General features: G+C 32.9%; 3 protein-coding genes across 4 annotated transcripts; 2 read left to right on the forward strand and 1 right to left on the reverse strand.

Moving 5' to 3' along the window:
* The first annotated feature begins 2,241 nt into the window (after positions 1-2,241).
* On the forward strand, positions 2,242-4,056 carry LOC131664423 (lymphokine-activated killer T-cell-originated protein kinase). The gene is made up of 5 exons (XM_058935482.1): positions 2,242-2,457; positions 2,531-2,767; positions 2,874-3,167; positions 3,423-3,659; positions 3,737-4,056. Exons 1-5 carry the CDS (start codon positions 2,334-2,336, stop codon positions 3,907-3,909), a joined length of 1,065 nt encoding a protein of 354 aa, XP_058791465.1. The 5' UTR covers positions 2,242-2,333; the 3' UTR covers positions 3,910-4,056.
* Positions 3,960-11,339, reverse strand: LOC131664424 (syntaxin-1A-like). 2 transcript variants are annotated; one of them, XM_058935484.1, is made up of 9 exons: positions 10,321-11,339; positions 10,130-10,225; positions 9,866-9,959; positions 9,719-9,793; positions 4,737-4,934; positions 4,591-4,664; positions 4,398-4,535; positions 4,218-4,328; positions 3,963-4,148 (listed from the first exon to the last, which is right to left on the reverse strand). In XM_058935484.1, exons 1-9 carry the CDS (start codon positions 10,351-10,353, stop codon positions 4,074-4,076), a joined length of 894 nt encoding a protein of 297 aa, XP_058791467.1. In that variant the 5' UTR covers positions 10,354-11,339; the 3' UTR covers positions 3,963-4,073. The 2 variants fall into 2 exon arrangements, with proteins under 2 accessions (XP_058791466.1, XP_058791467.1); XM_058935483.1 differs by having other exon boundaries at positions 3,960-4,148; positions 9,719-9,959.
* Positions 5,110-9,857, forward strand: LOC131664422 (condensin-2 complex subunit D3-L-like). Its single transcript, XM_058935481.1, has 2 exons — positions 5,110-8,728; positions 8,822-9,857. Exons 1-2 carry the CDS (start codon positions 5,211-5,213, stop codon positions 9,315-9,317), a joined length of 4,014 nt encoding a protein of 1,337 aa, XP_058791464.1. The 5' UTR covers positions 5,110-5,210; the 3' UTR covers positions 9,318-9,857.
* Positions 11,340-11,342: the final 3 nt, after the last annotated feature.

Raw genomic sequence — 11,342 nt, forward strand, 5'->3', positions numbered from 1 at the left:
TTTGTAATTTTTAAAAGGGTTCTTATTCCAATAAATATTGATGACAAACTAAAATATACGGTTAACAAGGGACTCCCTCAAGGAAGCGTGCTTAGTCCAGTGCTATATGCTATCTATACCAGATTTTTGAAAACTCTCACTACACAAGGTGTAGAGATTTTGGAATTTGCAGATGACGTTGCTATTTTCACCCAATGCGAAAACCCACACCAGGGAGTTGAAAAATTGAAAACAGATATCGGAGTAATGCTCCCAGCTCTCAAGAACAAAGGTCTTGAATTAGCACTTAATAAATGCGACCTGCTTATTTTCAATAAAAATAATATTAACATAAAAAATATATCTCTTAATATCAGCAACGAAACTATTTTCCCAGTTAAAGAAGTAAAATTCTTAGGTATGATCTTAGATCAAAGGCTTAATTGGTCCAAACATATATCGTATTTGGTCCAAAAGAGTATATCATCAATGAGAATAATTAGTTGTCTAAGAAGGACTTGGTGGGGAGCGGATCCAAGTATTCTACTTCTCCTATACCAATCTCTGATAAGATCTAGAATTGAATACTGCGGATTTTTATTATCACCTTGCGCAAATTCACACTTAGAGAAGTTACAAAAAATCCAAAATACTGCTATAAGACTAGCCTTAGGTTATCAAAAGAGTACCCCTATTAATGTAATCGCTGGCGAATCGAAAGTGCCCTATCTTTCTATCAGATTCAAATTTCTAGGCAAAAAATTTTTACTGAAATGCATGTCAATAGAAAACAATGTAACAATCCAAAACATCGAAAAAATATTAGAATATGCTGAAAATTTCCAATTTGATTTCAACTATGAAAAATCTACCCTGGTTTCAAGTTATGAGGAATTAAGATGGCACTCGGATTCAATTATCAAATCAGATAAATTCTTTATGTTTTCTCAACCCTGGGAATACACCTTTGCCAACTTTTATATTGATATCACCTCTGGTAAGAAAATAATACAATCATCAAACCCCCTCAAAACATTCAATGAAACTTTTGAATCCAAAAATAAAGCAATAGATATATACACAGATGGTTCTAAAATGAATATTAACTCTAAAGTTTGTGTTGGATTTTCCTCATGGAGTTTATCACCAGAATATAAATTTTCATACAAAATACCTGATTCAGCCTCGATTTTTTCCGCAGAGACCTTAGCGATTTCCTTTTGCTTAGATAAAATAATTTCAGATCAAAATAATAATGTTTTTAGAATCTTCTCTGACAGTGAGAGTGCATTAAAATCACTCGATAACAATTTTAATATAGGCGCTTCATCTCCTCTTATTGCTCAAACGAAATCTAAGCTTTTACAATGTAGAAAACTGCATAAAGAAGTAAAGCTAATCTGGATACCTTCCCACAAAGGTATTCCAGGTAATGAAGCTGCTGACTCTGATGCCAAAACAGCTGCAGAAAACGGCATCTTGGCTAATGTTATTCTACCCTACACTGATTTCTTTAGTAAATATAAAATAGATTGTGAACAAGAAAACACTAATAGTTTACTTTCATCAAGCCTCAATAAAGGAATTTTTTATTTTAATAATTACTACACAGCATCAAAAAAACCTTGGTTTCACAAATTTTCTCATTTAACCAGAAAATCAATAACTACTCTCAATAGAATTAGAAGTGGCCACATGTCTTTAAACGCATATCTTTTTAAATTTAAGATTGTAGATTCTGACTTATGCCGTTGTAACAAAGAGAAAGAAGACGTTGACCACGTCTTTTGGCGATGTGAATTATATGTCAACGAAAGAAAGAAAATGCTCAACGAATTAAAAAAATATGTCAATACAGAACCAAAGACAATTGTACCTTTTCTTATCGATATGAATATACATGTCATAAATAGCCTATCAAATTTCATATTAGAAATAAAAATTAATATTTAATCCCGTTTCTCTAGATAATTAAGTTATTTATGTATTTATTTTTTTTACCATTAATGTTGTACTAATTATTACTAAAGTATTTCTGTATTTTATATGCGTTATCTAATTTTATATTGAAAAGCGATTTATTAATATTAATATTGGCGAAAATATATTTGTGATATGAAACTTTGTATTTATATTTGAATTTGTAGTTCAGCGCGCCCTCACCGGCGCCACTGTGGTGGTGTTGTGGCTCATATGATGTATACAGTTAAGCCAATAAAAATTTTCTATTCTCTATTCATTTCTTTGTGGTCGTTTGAAAATTTCAAACAGGCGTGGGTTTGTTTACTAACAGTGCATGCGGGAATCTCGCGTTAAAAATTTTATCGTTATTTTCAATCAATTAACAATTCATAATGACAGAATTCAAAACACCTGTGTCAAAAAGGACAAGAAATAAATTAGCAGGCAATCCAGAGTTTCAAACTCCCATCAAAATACCTGCTTCTCCATTTTTACAACAAATAGGTTATGGATGTGGTGAGAATTACAACTGATATTTTTACAATTTTATTGTTTCGAGCGATATTTTATTATAAATACGTTGAACTAGGTGTCAATGTATTTACATTCCAAAGATCTCCCAAAGTTGGATTTACAAGGTCACCATGGGCTATCAAAAAACGTAATAAGAATGTTATGAAGGACTCTAAATATAATGCTAGAATTCAGTTAGAAGCTGACATACTCAGAAAATTAAGCCATCCAAATATTGTGGGTTTTAGAGCACTGACTTATTCATCTGATGGTGAACCATGTCTTGCTATGGAAAAGTTAGAAATATCTCTTGGTGAGTAGTATACAACATTACACATACCAAGTAGATGAGAGGGATTTAAAAAAATGTTGTTTTGCTTATTATTCTTCTATTTGATTAATTTAATAATAATTTATAGGAGATTTAATAGAAGAAAAGTTAGAAGCTGGAGAAGTAGAGTTTCCAGCAAATATCATTTTAAAAATTGGTTTTGAAATTGCAAAAGGTTTAGAATATTTGCATCACACAGCTTATGTACTTCATGGTGACATAAAAAGCTACAATATTTTGACAACAAAAGATTATAAAACAGTTAAAATATGTGACTTTGGGGTATCCATTCCTCTGACAAAAGCTTTAGAAATGGACACATCAACAGGAGAATTTATGTATATTGGTACTCAATGTTGGAGTGCTCCAGAAATAATTAATGGTAAATATTTGTATTATACTAGTAGGTTAAAAAAATTTATTTATATTTTGAATCATTTTTAAATATGGTATTTATGTACATGGTAGGATATCTGTGCAGTCTAAGGTGCTAGTTCAATGTACTAGTCTCTTTGGAGACAAAGGTTTAAATTCCACAGCTGACAGATTTTTTTTTGAAATATATTTAAGAATAACTAATAATATTTATTATTTTGGAATACATAATTCTAATAATTCATTTTTATCATCAAATTAGAAAATGGACCTGTTACCAATAAAGCAGACATATGGGCCTTTGGTCTTGTACTTTGGGAAATGATAGCATTATCACCTCCACACATAGAAAATGAAGATGAATCAATGAATTTAGATACAGATGATTCCATGCTCGAATGTGCAGTTCTAAATCAAAGCAAAGAGAATGATGACCCAAATTCTGATATGGAAGATGACTTTCTACAAAATTTGAAAGATCCAGATACTTCTAATTATGGTTGGTAGATTTAATTATCTATACATAAATTGTCTGATTCAATCTCAAAATATTTTCCTTCTATTCCACATTCACAGGTACCCGACCTCCATTACCAGCTATACAACTTGGTAAAGAATATGACAAAGTGCTTGAGTTATTCTATGCTTGTACAGATGAAGATTATAAAACGAGACCAAGCGCTAAGGGCGTAGTTATGTTTTTTAAAAATTTCGTAAAAATAACTTCAGACGAAACTTCTAAAGTGTAAATAGGATTACCGCTATTTTCAAAAGAAAATTTTGAATCAAGGCAATAGATCAAAAGTAGAACAAAATAAATTATTTGCTATCAATTTTTATTTTATTTTTTAAGTATTATTTTTTACTATAAAATGTATCACTGTGCTTTTTATATACTTTTATAAAATGAATTTTATGAACAAATTATCACTATGGTGAAAAATATAACAACTATAGTACCTACGATTATGGCTATCTTAATTTTACGCTGAAATCAAAAGTTGCAAGATTTAGTATTTTACTTTATATATAAAAAAAAATGGACAGGAAAAAATACCTTTCTTTGTGTTTGTTTTTTTTCTCTAGTTTTCTTAATTTTAGTATTGCCTTTATCTACGTCATCAGTTGCTTTGCTAGCAAAATATTCTACACAGTTCAATTGTTCTCCCTGAAATAATTTAAATTATATTGAATCAAATCTGAATTAAAAAAGTTTATTATTGTATAAATATTACACCTGTCTTTCGACTAAAAATGCCATTTCAAAAAATATATCTTTAACTTCAGCAATAGACTTTTCCAATTTCTGTAATTCTTTATGCCTAGTTTCTAAGTCTGACAGTTGCTGTTGAGCCTCTTTAGTCTCTGCTAAAATCTGTAAAAATTTATAATTATTGTAAACAAGTATGAGTATAGAAATAAATACCTACATTATCAACAAATAAACTTGTTTCTGGAGATTCAATCATATCTTCTATTTCTTCACTCGTAATTTGCTTTCTTACTAAAAATATTTTAAATTATTGCAGTTTAATTTTTACAGATGACGTATAAAATATAAAAGTAAATTTCTTACATAAACGTCGTTGACGATGCAAAATTGATGAACACTTATTGTGATATCTGAATAGATTCTCATTATAATCTTGCATTATATCACTGTACATTTTAAACATTGTCATATATTGCAAAGCTTTAATTCTGTTATATACCGGTCCTTGCCTGGCAGTGTTAAATGATAAATCGTCACCGCTGTTGACATTTTTTCCTAGTTCTGAATTAAAATAGTATTATTAATAGTGAAAGTAATTTAAAAAATCAATACTGCCAATCTTTTAATTAAAAAATAACTAGATTAGAGAATTATGAGTTTCCACTATGTACAGTTACATCACCATCTTGTTTGTTTATCTTCGATCCGAACTTGTCGTGCTTATGTGTAAAAAAAAAGTAGGTTATGTTTACGTGATATATGTATATTATCGACAGTTATTGCGAACGAGTGTAAGTTAAAATTGTACGAAAGAAATGACTTGACAAAGGATAAATAATGGATCCTCTTCAAGTATTTGAAAATTTCAAATTAGATACACTTGACAACAAGTGGAGCGATGAAGTTTGGGATCGAGAGTTTCTGTCATTTCCTGAACCTCCAGTTGAATATTCCATTCTTCTGGGAAGCGAGGATATGGAATTATTTTTGAAAGAAACTCGTGATACTTTAAAAAAGTGGATGAATCAAAATCAAGATTTAGATAAATCTAATGATCAACAGAGATCAGAAGTTTCATGGCAAACACTCACTGCCTTAGATATCAACATCAGAGGTTTACTCGCAGTACTGGCTTACCTTATGAAGGTAGGCCAGGCTGCAGGTGCCGATGAAGATTCTCGACAAGCTTGTTTAGCTAGTGCAAGCCTCTATCTGACTTTACTAAATATACCTGGATGTAGCACATTTCATGTATTTCATCCCCATCTATATCAACGAGCCCTGGAAACACTTAAGTTATCTGAACATTTAGTGGCTAATAGAAAACATCAGAGAGCAAATGATTTAGAATCTTTGTATGGTGATCAACCAGATGAGATGCTACCCAGTGAAAAAAAGACTTTGATCAAAGGTTTAAATAGTATTCTATTTGAATTAATTACACTATTGGAGACCTTCTATATGAAATATCAAATGAGGTCACTAGAGATAACTATAATGAATTTAGTAGAATTAACAAAGTTAGAAACTGATAGAAATGTATTTCTAGTTGATCATATTAATTATTCTGAAGCTTCATTAACTACTTTAACATACAATGCATACGTCGCTTTACAAGATCTTTGTGATCCAAGACATGGAGATCCTAAAAATACTATAATATTGATTATGGGTCATTTATTTCCTAATCTTTGTGTCAATGTTTTAGATTTACCAGCAAAAGCTGCTAATATACTGTGGGATACAATAATACTTTTTGTGAAAAAATTGTTAAATAGTCAAGGAACAGCTGCTGAAATGGGTATGGAAATTTTAGTTCAGAATTTATTAGCAAGACATCCAGAACGTTCAGATCCAAGACAAAAGCAAGCAGGCATTGTTGCAAAATTAATAAATATTTGTCAAGGAAGAAATTTTTGTAAATCAATAACAAACTTAGTTTTGTTTTGCCATAACAGTAAAGTATCCTACAGAATTTTTGGACAAGAGGTGATAATAAAGTTGTTACCAGAATTATCTGAAAATACAACTGAAAATGAATTAGATATGAGGAAAAAAACTAAAGCAATTTTGATTGCTACGGCTTTCAGCAGATCCATTGATACATCTAGTATGGTCAGAGGAAAAGCAATGTCAATAGTTGAATCACTCATCAATGACAATAAATTCAAAGTTGAAGATTTGCTAAATATGGAACAAACAGAGAAGCCTCTTCCCTCATTGAATGAATTATTGGAAGCTCTTGAAGAAGATATTAATCCACTTCCAGGTCCAAGTACTTTCAATTCTGTTTTGTTAGATCGAATAGCTGATGAAAGAGCTTTGGTGAGACGTAGCACTATCCATGCCATTAAAAATATTGTAACATATTTTCCAACTCTTATAGATCAAATAGTACCCACACTTGGGAAACATTGTCGAGATCCTGCATTATCTGTACGTAGAGATGCTATTCAAACATTAGCAACTCTTTTAGAAAATAATCCAAATAATAATATTCTCTTACATGAATATGTCAAATCTGCATTACCAAGAATATATGATGTTGAAATCAAAGTACAAGAAAAAGTTTTAGATACCTTACAGTATCTAGTTTTAACTAAAATAAAGCCTTCTATTGAAAATAGCAGTGAGGAAGTTGATCAATTACCATGGAAAATAATACAACTGATAACAGCATTGAAAATGAGAAAAAATTTGTTAAAAATCTGTGAATACTGGGTGAAAAATGGAGTCATTACTAATTCTTTAGTTAGTAAAGTACAAATGCATGTTGGAACAGATCATGACATGGAATCATGGGTATTGTTATCGGTATTTGCTGGGTATACAAAGCTAACAAATATGAAGCAATATTATGAAGATTACAAAAATATGTTGGAAGATAATGATTTTGTTTCTTATTTAAAATTAGAAACATTAGTATTCACATGGCAAGGTATGGGAAGGGATTTTTTAGAAAATTTGCATGGACATATTTTTGAGTGTCTATGTAAATTTCGTATAAATATTGAATCTATCAGTATATGTTTAGATTTATTGAGTGGAATGACAAAGCGATTGAATCCTGGTACAGGTGATGATTTGTTACGTTCCTATGCAAGTGATTTAATGAAATTGTCAGAGGCTCAGATTGATAAATTACCAGAGGAAAAGGAAGAAATTGAAAGTAAAACCATAGATTTATATTTAAAAGCTATGAATACTTTGGGACATGCCTCATTTCTTTGTAGTAACATTGCATCTGGAACAAGTTTGCATATTGTGCAGAGTTTATTACTAGATTGTAGTAATATCCCAACATCAGCTCATAATGCAGATAGACTTAAAGCAGCTGGTATTATTTTAATAGCACAGCAGTCTATGAGAGACCGTGAATTTGCAGAGACTGCTATGCCAGTCTTGGGACAACTGATGAGCAAAAGTGGTTCTTCCGAGTCTCCTACTCAAGCTGCTATCAGAATAAACGCTGTGAAAGCATTAGCAGATCTTTGCGTCAGATTCACTGCCTTAGTAGAACCATTTTTACCTGACATGTGTATATGTATGAAAGATCCAAATCCTCAAGTAAGAGAGACTATCATTGTGATATTTGTTCAGCTGCTGCTTGAAGACTTCATCAAAGTGAAAGGTGCATTCTTTTATCACATATTAACGATGCTATCAGATGAGGATGAAACAATCAGAGAACTGACAGTGTTTTTAATAAAGCAAAGATTATTGGCCAAAAATAAAAATCTTATATCACAATCTTTTGTAAGGAGTATATTTCATTACAACAATTGTCAAACAAAGAATAAATTCAATGATAGGGCAATCAAAAAGAAAGAGAAAGACGCTTTGACACTGCCGGGGAACAAAAATCAAGCCAAAAGACGAATAATTTATAACTTCATGATGGAGCATCTGGATCCACCAAGTAAGATAAAAATTTTGATGAAATTAAATTCCGAAGTTTTCGAAGCAGCTTGCGAAAAATTTATTCCCGTGAAGAAAACTGAAGGCGCATGTGTTCTTAAAGACGTTATGTACATAATTTCTAACGAAAGGTTGCAAGCTAATTATGGAAGTAAAGTGATAGACGACGAGAATCAAGACGAAGCTCCAACCGCGATGGAAACTCAAACCAGTAATGCGGTCAACGTTATTGTAGAAGGTATGAAGAAGTTTAAGAAGGAAGTCATGTTTAACACTTTGATCAAGCTAAGAGAAATGTTGAAAAAATCTAAATCACCGCTCATGGTCGATGCTTCCAAGTTTTTCATCAAGTTTCTATCCCAATTTAACAAAGATCAATTAGCTGACATGTTTGACGAACATGCCGCATTGAAAAAAGAAATTGACCACGACATGAGGTACGTCTTTTGAGTCTTTTTTTATCCAACCAATTTAAACATGTAACTTTCATATGTATGTATATATGTATATATATTTCTTTTTTCAAACAGTCTATACGGTAGGAATCCCGAAGAGGATGAAGAAGAGGAAGAAGACGAGGCAGTATCCGAGGCTGACTCCGGCGTTGAACAATCTACTCTAAATAGAAGTGCGACTGAAGATAGTGAGAGTGAGTGCTCGAAGACCCTAAAAGACATTAATGCAAACGTATCTCCAAAAAAATTATCGCAAGAAAAAAAGTCTATTTCATCGCCGACAAAAATACAAGATATATGTTGCCAACAATATCCGAGGATAGTTTTGCGAAGATTATCCACGTTGACATATCCTGGAATAAAAGCATGGAGAAGTCCTCCACGAGAGGAAGCCACCTGTTCTAGACTCTCGGATCCAGGTCCATCAAGTAGCGGTATATCCGTTTCGTCACAAATTACTACCGAAAGTACAACGTCTCCGGATTCGTCAGAATCGGAGTCCACCAGTTTACCAAGGCCAAAAAAAATGCCTCGATATTCCGAGGATATCAGTGATGATGAAGACTCTTAAAGGTACAAGCGTTGAGCGGTTGTTATTTCAATGTTACTGACAAAATTGTTATAGAATTAGTGCCTCTGCGTCTCTTACTGTTATTTTTGTATACTATTACTAAGATTTCCCGTCTGATATGCACATATATATTATTTGTATATATATACGACGTGACTCCACTTTGATTACATGGTTGTCTATTAATAAGAATTAAAAGATAAATTTGTCATCATAATGAAGAACTCAGGACCAAGCTATGAGTAACGGTATAGAAGTAGGATCGTTCTAATAAGTTGACCGAACTTTGACGCGTAAAGAGATGACAAAAATTTTTAGATATCAACGGTAATAGACGCAGACGAGACCTATATTTTTATGAATTTCGAGTGAATGATTACCTATTGAATCGACGCACCTACCTCTTAGTTTATTGTAGATTCTATGCGCTAGTTGATTAATTGTATACGTCCGAGCATTCAACTCGTTTTGAATGTCTGTAAAATGAGAAAACGGCTTGTGTTGGATTTTTGTGAAGTGACTCATATAGTTAACTAGCAAAATTTCACCTCGATTTGTGTGCAGAAGTACATCGTTGTGTATATTTTTAACGATAACTACATTTTCAATCATTACATCTATTAAGCCGCGAGTTTGCTGAGCCTGTTAACATATAATTTTCCAATCAGTTAATATTCCTAGAGATTGTGTTCAATTCCACAGTATTAAAGGATGCTATTGGAGATTATAACCACGGCTATCTTGTATAATAACACACTAACTATAAATAATTACGAATATGTGATGTTAATATAAGATAGACGCATACGTACTTCGTCCAGGAGATCATGCAACTTTTTGTTATGCTTCCTAAAGCTCTGCGCATATTTGGAAGAGCTGTTGCTCGGCGCAACATTGCACTTCCTGTCCTACAAAAAACAAGAGTATTCCGAAAAAATCGCTGGAAGCGCAATATATCGGTCGGCACTAATGGTAAACTATTAATGAAAGCGTTCGAACTTACTGCACACAAATCGGGCAATCGGTCGCGCGTCATGGTGTGCGTAACACTAATTCGCTATCTTCTGCGGCCGGTACTACCGAAGCATCGCCGGTTATCTTCGTTATCAGAGCAACGTGTTGATCATTGATAATGTCGGCCTGCTATTGGTGGTGTATTCTCATCGGCGATTTTATGCCTCTTCTGTGCTTTTGACTTTTAGTGCTCGAGCGCGACGAGCGACGCGTTAATGTTCGCGTGTCGCGCGCGAAACCCGCTTTCAACTCGAAACGTTCGGCACAGTTTCACGCTTAGACGCGCGCGAGCAAGCCGACCGCACCAATTTGCTTTGCATTCAAAATGGAAAGGAGGAAGCGACCACTTGGCGAACTAGAGACAAGGACAAACTTGGACTTCTTCGTCGACGGCTCGTACAATAGATCTTTTTTACTTTCTAACAATCTTTCATGTGTATCAGAGATGCGTGATTCATTATACTGTCGTCGTTTTTCGTTCTGGCTTGTTCCATTGCAGCGTGGGAAATGAAAAGTGTGCGGTGCCTATATCATATCTGTTACATACCGTAATCGAGAATGTAATGAGCGCGCATGAGACCGCGCGTACTATTCAATGATTTATTTCGTATTAACGAATTTAGCTCATCAGATTATTTATCGTTGCCTGATACTCTATCTCGAGTTTATTAATATAAAAAACGTTTTGATTTTCTTAAATATATATTACGATTAATGTAAATCTGATCCTTATAATAGCCATTAGTTGTGTTTTTGATTTCTCTTTGTTATCATAGTTTAGTATAGCGAGGAGTTTGATATTTGTAGGGTTAAAGCGAGCAGAAGAGTACAACAAAGTAAAATGTGCACTTGCGTCTCTACGTGTACTTTATCGGGCTTCAAAACCGATAAGTAAGCAGATCTGTGATATTTGGCAGAGTGACACTATACACTAGCTAGCGTGTAAATTAGAACAAAAACTAATGGTTTGTGAATTATACCAATTCAAAATAATAATAAAAGCGTATAGTT

Source organism: Phymastichus coffea, unplaced genomic scaffold (genome assembly GCF_024137745.1).
Source record: "Phymastichus coffea isolate CEN01 unplaced genomic scaffold, Cenicafe_Pcof_1.1 PCOF00044, whole genome shotgun sequence".
Lineage (NCBI taxonomy): Eukaryota > Metazoa > Arthropoda > Insecta > Hymenoptera > Eulophidae > Phymastichus > Phymastichus coffea.